The 15,561-nt window shown below is 32.6% G+C and overlaps 1 protein-coding gene across 1 annotated transcript; it reads right to left on the bottom strand.

Moving 5' to 3' along the window:
• Positions 1-9,284: 9,284 nt before the first annotated feature.
• LOC134241026 (serine/threonine-protein phosphatase 6 regulatory ankyrin repeat subunit B-like) lies at positions 9,285-15,322 on the bottom strand. The gene is made up of 4 exons (XM_062723128.1): positions 14,957-15,322; positions 10,298-12,584; positions 9,729-9,754; positions 9,285-9,471 (listed from the first exon to the last, which is right to left on the bottom strand). Exons 2-4 carry the CDS (start codon positions 11,912-11,914, stop codon positions 9,285-9,287), a joined length of 1,830 nt encoding a protein of 609 aa, XP_062579112.1. The 5' UTR covers positions 11,915-12,584; positions 14,957-15,322.
• Between the last annotated feature and the right edge of the window lie 239 nt (positions 15,323-15,561).

The following is a 15,561-nucleotide window of genomic DNA, read 5'->3' as shown; positions in this document are numbered from 1 at the left end:
AACATATTAAAAGATACTCCCACATTTTCACGATTTCTGATTATCACCCTTTTAACGAGGACGTGACCAAACTTTTGTTTGTCTGTTTTCTAATTCAGGATTCGGGAAAAGCACATAGAACACAGGTTGATACATGGTATCTAGACAAATTATAAAATACAAGTAAAATTTCATAGGTTCTTTAAGGTGCTTAGCCACGGATGGACCTTCACATTTTCTCAAATGTTCTGTTTAAAATCACTACGTATATGTTGGTAAAGCATTCCATAGAAAAATGCCCTAGACATTATTTCAATCTATGAATTTCGTGACGCTTTAGATTAACACATCCTTGCACTTTCACAAAATATAACTTAATTCTTAATACTTCAGAAAATTTTTTGATAAGTTTTGTTTAAGTTGTACATTTAAATTACAAACTGTCTACTGAATGGATATACAACTAGCTATCGGCTCATACAAAATTCATGCCAAACAAGAGATGTTTATGAAATAGTTACAGTCCCTGAAACGTTCTACTTTCCCACCTGAACGGTGAACGAACGCTGAACGAACGGTGAACGAACGCTGAACGAACGCAGAGCGAACGGTGAGTGAACGATGTGCGAACGGTGAACGCAACTTGGTGAACGATGTGTGAACGGTGAACGGTGAGTGAACGCAGAACGCTAACGGAGCGCGAACGCGAGCGCAAAGTGAACGGTGAACGAACGGTGAACGCAAGATGAATGATTTATTCGGAATGCCTTCGGTCTTTTCCTTGCATTGAAATTATTCTTTTATTCTATAATTCAAATGTCATCGGGTTATAGTAAATAAACAATAAATAAACAGAAGAGATATAAATAAATAAATAAATAAATAATAAAAAAAAAATCCGTACATACGTATGTTGAAATCGATATTTAATAACATGATTTTAATCGCCGTCAAACGTGTATTTGTTACCGCGTGTAGTTAAAAAAAAATTAATCTTATATAGTAAATAATTATGCTTATTCTTTTAACTAATAAAATAATGTGGACTTTAGAAGATAAAACTACTACTGAAATAAACAATAAATAAATAAAGAAATAAATAAATTAATTAATTAATAAAAACATTTTTTCTGCACATACCTATGTTTAAATCGATATTTTAATAACATGATTTTAATCGCCGTCAAAGGTGTATTTGTTACCGGGTGTAGTTAAAAAATTATTAATCTACTTATATAGTAAATAATTATGCTTATTCTTTTCACTAATAAAATAATGTGGACTTTCGAAGATAAAACTACTACTTATAGAATGAATAAATTACATTGTACGGGGTTGAAACAACCGTACTTGTATTTCCGTGCCAAAGCGATTCTGAGTAAAATAACGGATTTTTTTAAAATTCACAATTATCTTTTGACATTGACTGTTATCGCACTGCATAAAAATTTCTCGTTTTATTTAAATTCTACAGCAAAATATTCTACATTTATGTGCCTTTTTCTTCTTTTATGACGATTATTTTAACTAACTTATTCATGTATCTGTAGACATTTCCCGGCCGTGATTATACTCGGTCAAGATGTTGGAAAGAGGCATTCAAATAATTTGTAATACATGTGTAGATTAAATTTTCAAAACTAAATAAGTAATGTGTTGTCATAGTTGAAATGTACGAGAGAGAGAGAGAGAGAGAGGGGGGGGGGATAACCCCCCTCGATTCTCAGATATATGTTGTATTAAATAAATAATCTTATCATATTTACTAAATATTTGCAAGCGATAAAGGTAATCTTTTTTTCTAGATTAACACATCCATTTGACAGTAATCATTGGATTTTACTTACCATCATCAAGTTCACACAGTTCACAGGAAGTCCGTGCTACATTTGTAGTAGCGTGATTGTGCTGTCAATCAAGTCGACACAGTGGATGTGTGGAAATCGCGTTTCATCGAACATGCTGAAGGCAAAGAGTCACTTAGTATTCCAAGAGATATTAATATTTTTCCCTATCATTTCTAGATCTGATTTTTGCATTCCTGCAGAAAAAAAAATTCAAATATATACTTGGAAGGATTAAGTTTTAAATTGAAGGTGAAATATATTCCCTGCCAATTTAAAAAACTACTGTCGGCTTAAGTTTATACTAAAATACTATTGTTTAATGACTGTTTGATGTTGGTTTTAAGACTGAATCTCTTGTGTTACAATAAAAATTAAATATTAATTTAAATATACTGAAAAAACTCAATTAGAATTTTATTTCAGGAGAAAAGGCACCGGGGGGGGGGGGGGGGGGGATCTCTTAATTATACTGAATGGCAAAAAATATATTTTTAAACATATGTTTAGGTACGGTGAAGGAAGGAATTTTCCTTCTGTAATAATAGACTATTTTAAACAGTTGGTCTTTTCTAAAATTTAAAACCACACCATCAATTTAATTAGCTCTAAAGATATTTAATTAACTGAATATTTGCAGTACTGTTCATAATTCGCAAACATACATGTAGTTTAAATACGTGTTACTGTAGAAATATTTTTTTAATGTATTCTTGTCCTGTACAAGACTTGGATCAATTATTATACATCCATTGATAATTTATCCTCTTAAAATTACATCAAATTGATGCCGTGCGTGAAGCATTTGTACATTGCTCTTTTTTTAATTTAATATTTTAGCATCGTTCTACATACATTTAGGTACTTAATGTATTATTTTCCAGGGAAAATTCATGAAATAAGTAACAGCTGAGTTATAATAATAAAAATATAAATATCAAAGATAATTTTTGCAATAAAATAATTATTTTTCAAACGCGATATCTAAGTTATTTAATTAAAAAACATGTAAATCCTTACCATCAAAAAGACAAGTCCTTTCACTTCGGAGTTCCGAATGACAATGAGGACTGAACGATAAGTGAACGGTGAACGCAAGGTGAACGCAAAGTAAACGGAACGAAGAGCGAACGGTGAACGTTTTGTGAACGGTGAACGTGAGCGCACGGTGAACGGTGAACGCAATACTGTGAACGAAGAGCGAACGGTGAACGCACGCTGAACGAACGGTGAACGAACGCTGAACGAACGGTGAACGAAGGGTGAGCGAACGGACAAATGGGAAAGTAGAACGTTTCAGGGACTGTACCCCTCCTACCCCAGTATTGGAAATTTTCTACATCGAAGAAGCATAACGCTGACAGCAATTCCTTCTTCGTACCTACGAGAAAACTTTGTCTAGATATTGTTATGAAATACATGAAGAGAACAAGTATGTGAGGAAAATATAAAATGGAGACTTCTGGAAGCTAGTATCATGTGCTTTGGATGAGTTAAAATCGCCTGTTGACTTATTCAATACCCAAGAGCTTACAAGTTTTGTAAATTGAGGTATGCTACTAACTGATAAAGTGATAAGAAGGATTTCAAGAATTTCTTAGAGCCCTGTGAATTGCTAAAGTATAAACTGCACACTGTCAGTTAGATGAGTATAATCAAAGATCTATATTTTTAATATGAAACATCTGAGATAAATTAGGACTCAATGACAGGTTGTACTTGTTAACAAAGTTATTATATAAAATTCACGACATGCTGACATTCAACGAGGATATTGTAATCTTTATAATCACTTCGCCAGTCAGTAGCATGCTCCACTTTACAAAATTGGATAACTCTTATGTAACTAATGAGTTAGGTAAAATCAACATAATAACCACTTGGTGATAGAATTTCTTTTATCAAAAAGGAGAGTTGACAATTGAAATCCGAAGTAGCCTCGATTGATTTTCATATAATCTAATTACAATTTAGCCCTATCCTTTGTAAACAATATGAATGAAAACAGCAAAATGATAAATTAAACAGTTCACCTTTAACCCTGATATTTTTCTCCTTTGTGTCGTTCTTCTATAATGGTATGACAGATATCAGGTGCATGGGATTTTATTCAAAGTAGAATGTAATATGAGATCAACATTACGGAAAAAGCAACCGCACACCTATATCATGTGACAGCAGATATTCATACACGGCATAGAACACTGCTTACAGAAGTTTAAATAAGATCCTCAACAATTTAGATTGAATGAATAAAAGTAAATAGCAAGTCGACACCAGACAGAGGTATGTATCAAATTGATGACACTCAAAAGTTAATTTCGAATTCAGCTCGTAAAGAACAAACAAAAGAAATGTGTCTAAACAAACGTAAAAGACACGAAATTATTTCTATTAACGGATTAGTAAAGGAGAGTGCGGAATAAATAGCACATTAAGAATATCAAGTAATTTCCTCACATCAGTAAAACAATAAATGAACTTCACTCAATCGTTACTATCGAATGAACTTCATACAAAAGGAAATATAGAAACAGTTTTTATATCAAGTGGACTCCACTCAGATGTAATCATTATATCCCATATAAATAATTACAAGTTAAAGGAATCTGATTGGCGGAGGCAGTCACGTGACCGTCGTGTTCGCCCTGCATCGTGTTTTGCGATTGTGACGTCACAATGCAACGACTTACAGGTAAAATTGCAGCTTTTGTTGAACACACGTTTAACATTCGCCATAAAAAAACCGAGTCACATATATTTAACATATCTTTTTAAACATATGTTGATTATACGTTTAGCATATGTTATTCATATTTTTTTTTATGATCTCATAATCAACATACGTTGATGTTCATATGTTTTGTAAAATTATATTACCATATCTTATTCGTAAGCTTTATTCCCATACGAATCACACATGATATTCATTTTAAAAAATGCTTTTAAACTCCGATTTCTTGTGTTTCTTTACATGAATTCTCGTTACGTTTCACTTTCACTCTGCTACTACATGATCAACACTTTTTACGTCACAGGTTTGGTATTAAACCTGCATGATTACTACAGGGACCCAAAAACGGCAAAATTCCGTTTATATAATGCCTTTGCATATTTTGATTCATTTTTACAACCCCAAATCAATCTCAGATATCGATTTTAAATTCTTTGAATTCTTTTACATAATTTAAATCAGACTTCTTAGTTCCGTGCCACATATTACTCTTCGCGGATCTAAGAAGTCTGATTTTAATTAAATTGATGTTCATGCTGTCTATGCTTAAAGCGGTTGTGCAATTAGTCAATTGAATGAAACATGTGGGGATAACAAACAGTATTCGAGCTTAAAAGTCCATTAAAAGTCACAAATAGTATCAAAGCAAACACTGACCTCCAAAACATCAGGAGTGGGATCAGGTGACATGGAATAATAAACATTCCCTGCCAACCGGTCACACCCGGTGTGTGCTTATTGTAATGTTCAGGAAAAAAGGGAGAATCGGTCGACAATGCATTTTATAAATGATGGTCTAGCAATCAGTACAAAAACGTGAGTTCATTCCATTTAATGATAGATTATATTTTATGACACATGAACACAAAATATAAAACTGCATAAAATACGACCTTGAAAATATCGTTACATGCACTATATACAGTATTTAAGAAAACAAAATTTGCATGTTTCACAATAAGTTATGCCACATTTATTGCATAATTTCAAAAGTTTGAATTCAATTGTAACTCGTGCTATAATGTTGATGCCTAATTTTAGGTAATTTGAATAAAAACAATTTTGCACAACATTTATATTTTCAACATTCATTCCTTCTTCTTTTCTTGACAAAAGGGAATGCATTATCCCGAATAACAAATAATAATTAATGTACCATATAAAACAAAGCACTATAAAAGAAATCAAACAAACAAAATGAATACAAAATAAATACATGTACACACATTTTCAATTTCAAAAAAAGAAAAAAAAAATCAATGAAATATCGACAAATGTAAAACATGTACTGTAAATAACTTTTTATTCGCGAGAACTTTATTTTCGCGTAATTACGCGAGATAGTGTGCTCGCGAAAATTTAATTCTCGCGTATAATAATATCCCTAAAGATTATATAGAGCAATAACCACAATTCGTGAAAATTTTGTCTCGCTAATCAAGAGTCAATTATAATCTCGCGAAAATAAGGTGTCGCGAAAATTAAGTGATCTACAGTATTTAAAGAAAAAAGAAATGTCTCTGTGACGTGATTTTTTTATTTCGTTGAATTTTGCAGACCTACATCAACGATTTGATAGACAGGGTTTTAAAAGACACATGCCGTAAAGATCTGTACATATTAAGGAATGTATGATATAAAACCCCTCCTCCCACCTCCCCCGAACATATAATCTTTATACAATTAAAAAAATATTGGTTCAAACGAATTTCGATAAATCAACAGAATATAACTTATGTTGTAAACATAACAGTTCGAAAACATGTGTCGCCTGTATATAGTTAAGATTTATTTAAATAAAGCATTTAATTACACCTGAATAAATAATCATTTCTCGCCTCACAGAATAAATTTAAATAATTTAATTTTAGTTGTAACACGTCATTTGATTGGTTAAATGGTTTTATCCAATTTGTATTACATAACTTGCCTACGTCACAATGAGTTACGTCAAAAACGTATTACTCCGCATGACATTAATTTTAAAATAACGCTCAAGAAGAAGGTATGGTTTTAGCTTTATTGCGCCCTAAAAATTTAATGACATCAAAAAGTTTTGAAACTGGCTTAAATATTAGTTAAATAAATGACTCTGGCATGAAGGTACTCTGAATCAGGAAAGAAAATGGCATCCATTCTGCAAATATGACGTCATTAATGTGAAGCATTTCTCTATTTTCAACAGAAATAGCCTCAAAATAGCACATTTCAAGGGTGATTTTCCTTTAGAAAACAGTGTCCACAGCCGTCGCCCACGTTAATTTTTGGATATTTTGTACAAAATTCAATAACAAATCACATATCTCAAGATCTTTGTGGGCGATGCCTGTGGACAATGTTATCTGAAAGAAAATTCCAATGAAAATTGGTGTCTTCTGCAACTTTTTAAGAAAATACGGGAAAATCCACATGTTTATGACGTCATAATTAGCATTTAAAAAAACGTGTGAGAAAAATTACTTGTATGACTTTTCTGCATTGAATTTCAATTATCTAAAAAGCATGAGTTTTTCAACTTTTACACCAGTTTCATTTTTTAGAAAATCACAGGGCAAAATTTGTATACAAACCATACCTTCTTCTTTAAACCTTTTTCCGGAAGAAATATTGTCTTATTGTCTACCCTGAAATTAAATTATAAAGAATGAATCTTATTTCAACTTATGTTATCCGATATAACAAAACTTGGGCAGTTTACGCTTTCTTCGCGGTTTATAAAGCGTAAACTGCCCCAAGTTATGTTTTATCGGATAAGATAAGTTGAAATAAGCTTAATTCCTTAACATTCCTTCATATTACTGAAATACATATAATCTTTATACAATTAAAACATATTGTTCCAAACGAATTTTGATTAATCAACATAATATAACTGTATGTTGTATACATAAAAGTTCGTACTAATGTTTCGCCTGTATAGGGTTAAGATAAATAAAGCTCTTATTTACACACAAATAAATAATCAATATCCGCATCACAGAATAAATTTAAATATTACAGAAATACAGTGCAATGTTTTAGCTTTATATCAAATAACGACTGCTCCCTTGATGCTTACAAGAACAAAAAGCTTTATGTAGCCGCAAGCCTTTGCTCTCTTGAAACAAGACGTTTCATTAGACTGAATTTTTTTTTTATAACTTACACCTTTAAATAGTCGTAGTTCAATAAAATAAAGAAAGCCATATGACATTAAAATGTAAGTTAGCTAAATAAATTACTGTAAATACGTATACTTTTCTTCAAAAGAACATTGTTTGTGTTTTCTTACAAAAAAAAAAGAATATTCTTCTGTATAAAGATATTATTAAATATGAACAATAATACAAACTTTCTTTTAAGTACAATATCTCTATCTCGCTTTTACATACGAAGTACCCATCTAAAAAAATCAGCTGTCACATAAAATTTGGCGATTAACAGTACTGCAGTAATCACTAAAATTTAAAGAAAAAAAATCAATATACACAATTTTTTAAAAGCACTAAATATTTGTAAACCAAACATAAAAACGAATCCCAAGCACTCCAGGAGTAGACTCAGGTGTCCAAAATGAGAAAACATCCCCTTTGATCGGTCATATTCGACATGTTTTTTGTCGATGGACAGAGGCAGCGTTCCTTTGTAAAATTAAGTATAAAACAGCCTATCACTTGGTATAAACATGTCTGTTAAACCCATTCATGAAAGGTTATATTTGCTAACAATGCAATTAATTACTATAATATAATTTTCCGAACATTCAAATATGAAACAGAAGTAACAGATGTTGTGGCGTCTTCTATTTCAAATTCACTAGGAATATCAAATCGGCATTTAAATGAAAATAAATATTGATACTTGTAATTGATAATACGTCGTCGATTTATCTGAATGTTGAAATGAAAGATACAGCTAGTGTTTTCTTCCTCCTATGTAATTGTTTTAAATAAATGCTTTACATTCTATATGATAGTGTCCCACTTATTTTTTCCAAGCTCTAATCAAACCTTTAATTTATTTTTGCTCCATATCTCAGAAATAATGTGAACGCACTTGGTCTTGAGAAACCATCAATCTTCAGAATAAAAACTCAGCACCAAAATGTAGTAAAAGTTCAGCGATACTGTCATGACCATAAAGGTATGTTATGTACATTGGACTCTTATTGTCTTTATTGCATAAATTAACGCAAGCATCATTTTTTAATAATACTTGGACTGTGCTGTAATGTCCATTTTCACAGGCTATGTAGAGTGGACTGGTTCCCTCCTTGTCACATAAATTGATGTCTGCCCCGTTGTTCAATAAAAGATTAACCATGCTGGGATCACCCTTGAGACATGCTATATACAACGGACTGCAGTGACCTTTATTGCATCAATTTACATCAGCACCTGCACTTAATAGAGGTTCGATGGTGCTGCAAAGTGAGTTTTCACATGCTCTCCAAAGAGAACTATTTCCATCTTTATCACATAAATGAATGTCAGCACCGTTGTTCAATAACAGTTGTGTCGTGCTATCATGTCCATTTTGATAAGCTATTTAAAGAGAACTGGCTCCATTCTTTTCACCTAAATTGATGTCAGTACTGTTGTTCAGTAACAATTATGCCGTGTTATCAAGTCTTTTGGACTGAATCCATCACCATAACATAAATTGATATCGGTACCGTTTTTCAGTAGCAATTGTACCGTGCTATCATGTCCATTTTGACAAGCTATAAAAAGAGGACTGGCTCCATTCTAATTACGTAAATTGATGTCGGCACCATTGTTCAGTAACAGTTGTACAGTTCTATCATGTCCCTTAAAACAAGCTATATAAAGAGGACTGGCTCCTTCATTATCACACAAATTGATGTCAGCACCGTTGTTTAGTAACAGTTGTACCGTGCTCTCATGTCCATTATGACAAGCGACATAAAGGGGACTGAATCCATCACCATAACATAAATTGAAGTCAGCACCGTTGTTTAGTAATAATTCTACCGTGCTCTCATGTCCATTTTGACAAGCTATATAAAGAGGACTGGCTCCATTCTTGTTACATAAATTGACGTCAGCACCATTGTTCAGCAACAGTTGTACCATGCTATCAAGTCCATTTTGACAAGCTATATAAAGAGTACTGAATCCATCATTATCACAAAAATTGATGTCGGCACCGTTGTTCAGTAAGATTTGTACCGTGCTATCATGTCCATTATGACAAGCTATAAAAAGAGTACTGAATCTATCATTATCACACAAATTGATTTGTGCACCGTTGTTTAGAAGGAGTTGAACCGTGCTCTCATGTCCATATTGACAAGCCATACAGTGCAGGGAAATAATTTTGTTACAGCATCAATGCTGATTTTGGTGCTTCCTATGCTTGCTTATTTTGATGCTTCCCTTGCTTGCTGATTTTGATGCTAGTTATCCTTATCCTGATCCTGGTTTGATCCTTATCCTGATGCTGGTTTGAAACTAGGTCAATGCTAGTAATGCTACCGGACGTAGGATTATCCTGCCGGAAGTGGATAATTCAAAAACAGCATAGCTATTTTAAGCCATTAAAAATAATTTTTGGGGTAATTTTTATTTGTAATTTGTATTAAATGACTTTCCTTTATCTGTTTTCACTTTGGTCAATGCTAGTTCTATCCTTTGCTTGCTGATGCTGATCCAAGTAATGCTGATTTTTTAAATGCTGATGCTGATGCTAGTTCTATCCTGATCCTACTTATGCTGATCCTGATGCTGGTTTATGTCACAAAATTAGTTCCCTGCACTGTATAAAGAGGACTGTCTCCATTCTCATCACATAAATTGATTTCGGCACCGTTGTTCAGTAACAGTTGTACCGTACTATCAATTCCATTTTGACAAGCTATATGAAGAGGACTGGCTCCATACTTGTTACATAAATTGATGTCGGCACCGTTGTTTATTAACAGTTGTATTGTGCTATCATGTCCATTATAACAAGCTATACAAAGAGGACTGAATCCATCATTATCACTTAAAATGATGTCGGCTCCATTGTTCAATAATAGTTGTACCGTGTTATCATGTCCATTATAACAAGCTATATAAAGAGGACTTGCTCCGTTATTATCACATAAATTGATGTTGGCACCGCTGTTCAGTAACAGTTGAACCGTGTTATCATGTCCATTTTGACAAGCTTTATAAAGAGGACTGACTCTGTGGATATCACATAGATTTATGTCGGCGCCGTTGTTCAGTAACATTTGTACTGTGCTTGCATATCCCTTTTGACAAGTAATCCACAGAGGAGGTTTTCCATCGTCGCCACATAAGTTGATTTTGGCGCCATAGTTCAATAAAAAGGAAATAGTTTTATTACGTCTTTCTCCTTCTTTTGTTTTCTTTCCAGCTTCTCTTAAATGTTCTTCATCATTCCCTGCTGCCAAAATTAATGGAGTCCAAACATCACCAGCGCTCAGCATGTTGACGTCAGCACCGAGTCTTATTAACTCTGGAATAATCTCATAGTTATGGAAGACTGAAGCAATATGGATTGGATAAAATAAACCCCAAAGTTCTTCTATAGCCATTTCTTTGTATTCTAGGCTCAGACTATGAAACAATGGTAATGTTCCATTAGCACACACGGCAGAAAAAACTAAAAGATCCTGCAATGCATTTTTGTCTATGCATCTTATAAAAGACAGAGAAATTTCATCATGACAAAGTACTATAAATCCAACTAAAGGACATAATTTACCTCTCCAGTCAAGAAAAGTAAGTCTTGATATGCTGAAATCACTAAACGGTTTTCCAAACTCTGATTTATCTATTAAAACCCGGTTAATACCTGAGAGAATGTTTGATAGATTTTTTAATAATTCAATTTTGTCTTCAAAGTCTCTTATCACACTTTTATTTCTCAAACATGGATTGAGTAAGACATCTACAAGGTGTTCTGTTTGCATGTCAATGATAAACCTGTCCACAAGATCATCAATGTACTCTTCAGGAAGGTAAACAGTGAAAGGATGGCGATCTTCCTCTTCTGTATCGTCTTCTATCTGCACTCGACGTCTCAGAAAACCACTGTCTGCGTACTGTATTGTCTCTTGTGGACAATCAACACCAAACACCAGAGTCGTTATCTCCATGATAAAGTCGTGAAGAAATTGTAAAGAATTTCCGACACATTTTACAAAGGATCCTTTAAGCTCCTGGAGAGTACTGCGGAAGGCCGAGATTGGTGTGTTTTCTGGTAATTCACACATTCCTAAAATGTCTTTATATTTCTTTTTATAATCATCATTCCTTACAATTGTTTCTATTTTCAGATTGTTTTTAAATGCTACAACTAAAATAAGAGTGCAGAATTTCTTCTTGTCTACTCTCTTGAACATATCAATTTCTTGTTTAATAAACCTCTTCGGAGATTTGAAGAAGTCAAGCCCGTTTTCCTTGTCATTTGGCCTAAAAAAAAAAGCTTACAAAGCAGTGGGAAGTATGCTTCTGATTTCATTATTTCAAAAACAATTTCTTCAGAAAGGTTTATATTCTGTGTGTATTGATTAAGGATGGCTCTTTTCTCTCCATTTGTTAGTCGATTTTCTTCGTTGTCAATTTCTACTATGGTGGATTCCTCAAATAAAATACCCTTCACTCTCTTGTCATAAAGAACACATCTTCTACAGGACACCAGTAGTTTGACTTTCTTCAAGCAAATCTCTATCGTTTTTTGATAATTTTTCCATAAAGTATACAAAATTTCATCCAAAGATTCTTTACCTAAAGGATCATTCAGTACAAAAATGGTATCATTTTCGGTCGAATACGAAAATTTCTCTTTTATTTCTCTAACTTCATCCACTGGTATAACATTACTGCCCTGATCTTTATGCTTGAGTGCAATATGCTGAATAATCACCGATTTGCCAGATCCAGAATTTCCGACCACTATGACCAGGTTATGACTTTTAAGCTTTTCTTCGACTATCCTACTTGCTTTTGTAGGAACAAAAGTCGTGTTCTCTTTTCGCCAGTCATTAAGAATCTCATCTACTACTGGTATTCCTAAAATGAATCCAATGTCTTTGACATTAATGAAAAAAGTATATGCCAGATGATGGTGTATAGAAGAGCTTTTAGTCATGACTCTTAGCCGCTACGTAGTCAGTCTGAATTTCTTTTTTAAAGGGGCCTGTAAACAGTTTCAACTGATTTTAATGTTTACAATTCTTACCTATCGTCTATTGATTAGCAAACATTTGCACTTTATTTGTTGATTAACACACAAGATACTGAACTTAAAGTTCTTCATAATGTAAACAAGGCTTTTGCCTTGATTTTGTTTGTATATAGAAAATAACATATTTATACAAAATGAATTTCAGGAAATCAAAAGTAACTGCCGAATTCGCAGCACAGTTAAGGTTACAAAAAGGAGGCGGAGCCTAATTTGTACGGGAAAACTTGACTATGACATCATACACAGTATACAACATACAACATTTCTTTAAAATATCACAAAATGAGTTTATCTGCTAATTTAACCAGTAAGAAATTATCAAACTACATAAAAACTTACTACAGCGTGTTGTTTTGTCGTTAGTTAAATCCCACATAACAAGTTATAGACAAGTCACTGATCGCAATACACTTGTCAATATGACGTCATTTCTTACAACATGACGTATTTTGTATGCATTGAGAGACAGATCAAGTAATATTATATCACCAAAATATGCATTTTCTAATTAAATAAAATATTATTTACAGATATTCTATGGGCCAATAACTTGAATTTTATGTCTTCTTCACTATTTTATTTATAGATTTTCTGTACATTATGTATTTAATAGACACTGTCGTATATTTGTGTGCAAGTACATCGGAAGTTAATGTGGAGGGTCTTAATAAATCGATCTAGTGCAAGGGCATACACTCTATGGATCAAAGTAAGCATTTACATTTCAACTATAGAAGTAATAAGGTATCTGAAAAGTGCTGCGATCCTGATGAAATCTTAAAAACAATTTAATTATATCAATATTTCATGCCGCTGACCAGCAAAAAATATAGCATTCGGCCATACAAGTATTATTTTAACAATGAAATTGCAGAATTTAGACGGAATCGCAGCACTTTTTAGAAACTACAATGCGTGTTGAAAATATCCATATACTAAACTTGGAAATTTAACTTGGTTATGCCCTTGCACTAGTGATATTTATTTGCAACATCAATACTTCAAGTCAATGTACTAAAATCGCGTGACTGCCGCATCACGTGACTAGTCTAAATATAAAATATAATCGTCCTTGATATGTACTTATTAATCATATTCATAATTATCCGATATAAATAATGTACTAAAAATAATCAGCATCCCGATTACGAATACATTTTTAAATACAAAATTCAGTCGATATTTCAATTGCGCACCTTAACTGTACTGCGTTGTATTTAAAATTTACTTCTACTTACTTTTATCTACTTTGAACGATGATATATTAGTATATTAACCTGTATAAACAAAAACATTGCACTAGCCTTGTTTACATAAAAAAGGTTAGCAGCTCTAAATCTGTCTTGTATCTGGACAACTGGCGTTCAAATTTTTCATAATCATTAGAAAGACACTAATTAAATATTTGTAAAAATTAAAAAATAATTTTTAAGATTTTAGCTGAAACTTTGTCCGTGCCCCTTTAAGGGGGTCAATGAAGTTTTTCATTGGGCAATGCTTTGTGCAATTTAGTAAAATAAAGCGAATTTAGAGTATCTTTTCAAAACAAAAAAAAAATAAAATTTAATACAATTCAGAAATGACAGGTTATAATTCTATATGTACATTACTGATTTGTAAAGCATTTTTTTCAAACGATAGATAGATTGACGATGCAAAAGTATTTTTGTAACGGCAGGATACCTCATGTATTTTTTTCATTTGTTATAAAAGCAACATTATCTAGTATTAGGTCCTCAAATTTGACACAGACAGTTTTGAATCACACAATTATCTTTCTTAGTTTTGGTATAAATCCTTTGTATCTGTCAATCTTTGTAGTACTTCATAAAAAATTTTCTAAATTTTCTAAATTTGACATTTTGAGATGCCCTCTCTGGAAACCAGTTGAAGAATTCTGTGTTTCCTACATATATTGTACAGTATAATAATACTCATCACACATTATAATTTGACCAAAAAAAACCTCTTGGACGTTTTGTATACTTTGCTTTGAAAATCGATATTGGGTAATAACTACACAATGCTGCCTTAGAGATTTACTATTAACATTTACCTGCAAAATTAATTCTGATTAAAAACTGCGAAAGAAGTGTAATTTTATTTGCGGAAAAATTAACATTCACTGTTTCTCCAAACTTAATAAGTACACAGTAAACATTCTTTAGCTCTTAAAATTCGGATTTTGAATTCATACCTAACAAATGTGATTCCAAAGAAGACATCTTTTTCATAAGATCTGTATTACTTTTGTAATCAGCTTCAAGGTTTTCAATTATGGCTTTTTCATTTTCCTCTTCTAACGCCTGACTTTGAATATTAATCACGCCAGACATATAGTCTCTCTTTGTGTACGTTTGCAGTCTTTGGCAGACATCAGTTATTATTTGCCATGTGTCATCGAACTCTGACTGTGAGGTAGAAGCCGAGCTTATGTGTCCAAACATGTTGTTTCTTATCATCCTGATCCTTTCAATATCATCACCTATCGTTGTTTCTCCTACAGACGGCATCGAGTTCCCACCCCAACCTTTTGTTGGACGAGGAATTGTTGTACAAATGTTTCTTATCAGTGTATATAATAACGTAATATCAAATTCCTTATAACCATTAGTTTTGGCGCCTATAAGACGAAGTTCTTGTTCGGGGCGTATTTTCTTATAAATCGATGATGCTTTCACTTTGTCGGTTCATGAAAAAGAACACTGAAAGAAAGGTTACGTTAAACTTTGCTTGAATATATATTAAAGATCAATTTCCGATATGTAGAAAGCTTGTTTAAGTGAACGTAAGTGATTATTT

The sequence above is a fragment of the Saccostrea cucullata genome, unplaced genomic scaffold (genome assembly GCF_032062105.1).
Source record: "Saccostrea cucullata isolate Sc308-1 unplaced genomic scaffold, CSIRO_AGI_Scuc_v1 ctg13193, whole genome shotgun sequence".
NCBI classification, from domain to species: domain Eukaryota; kingdom Metazoa; phylum Mollusca; class Bivalvia; order Ostreida; family Ostreidae; genus Saccostrea; species Saccostrea cuccullata.
The sequence above is the reverse complement of the archived record's forward strand: the minus strand, read 5'-3'. Positions and strand labels throughout refer to the sequence as shown.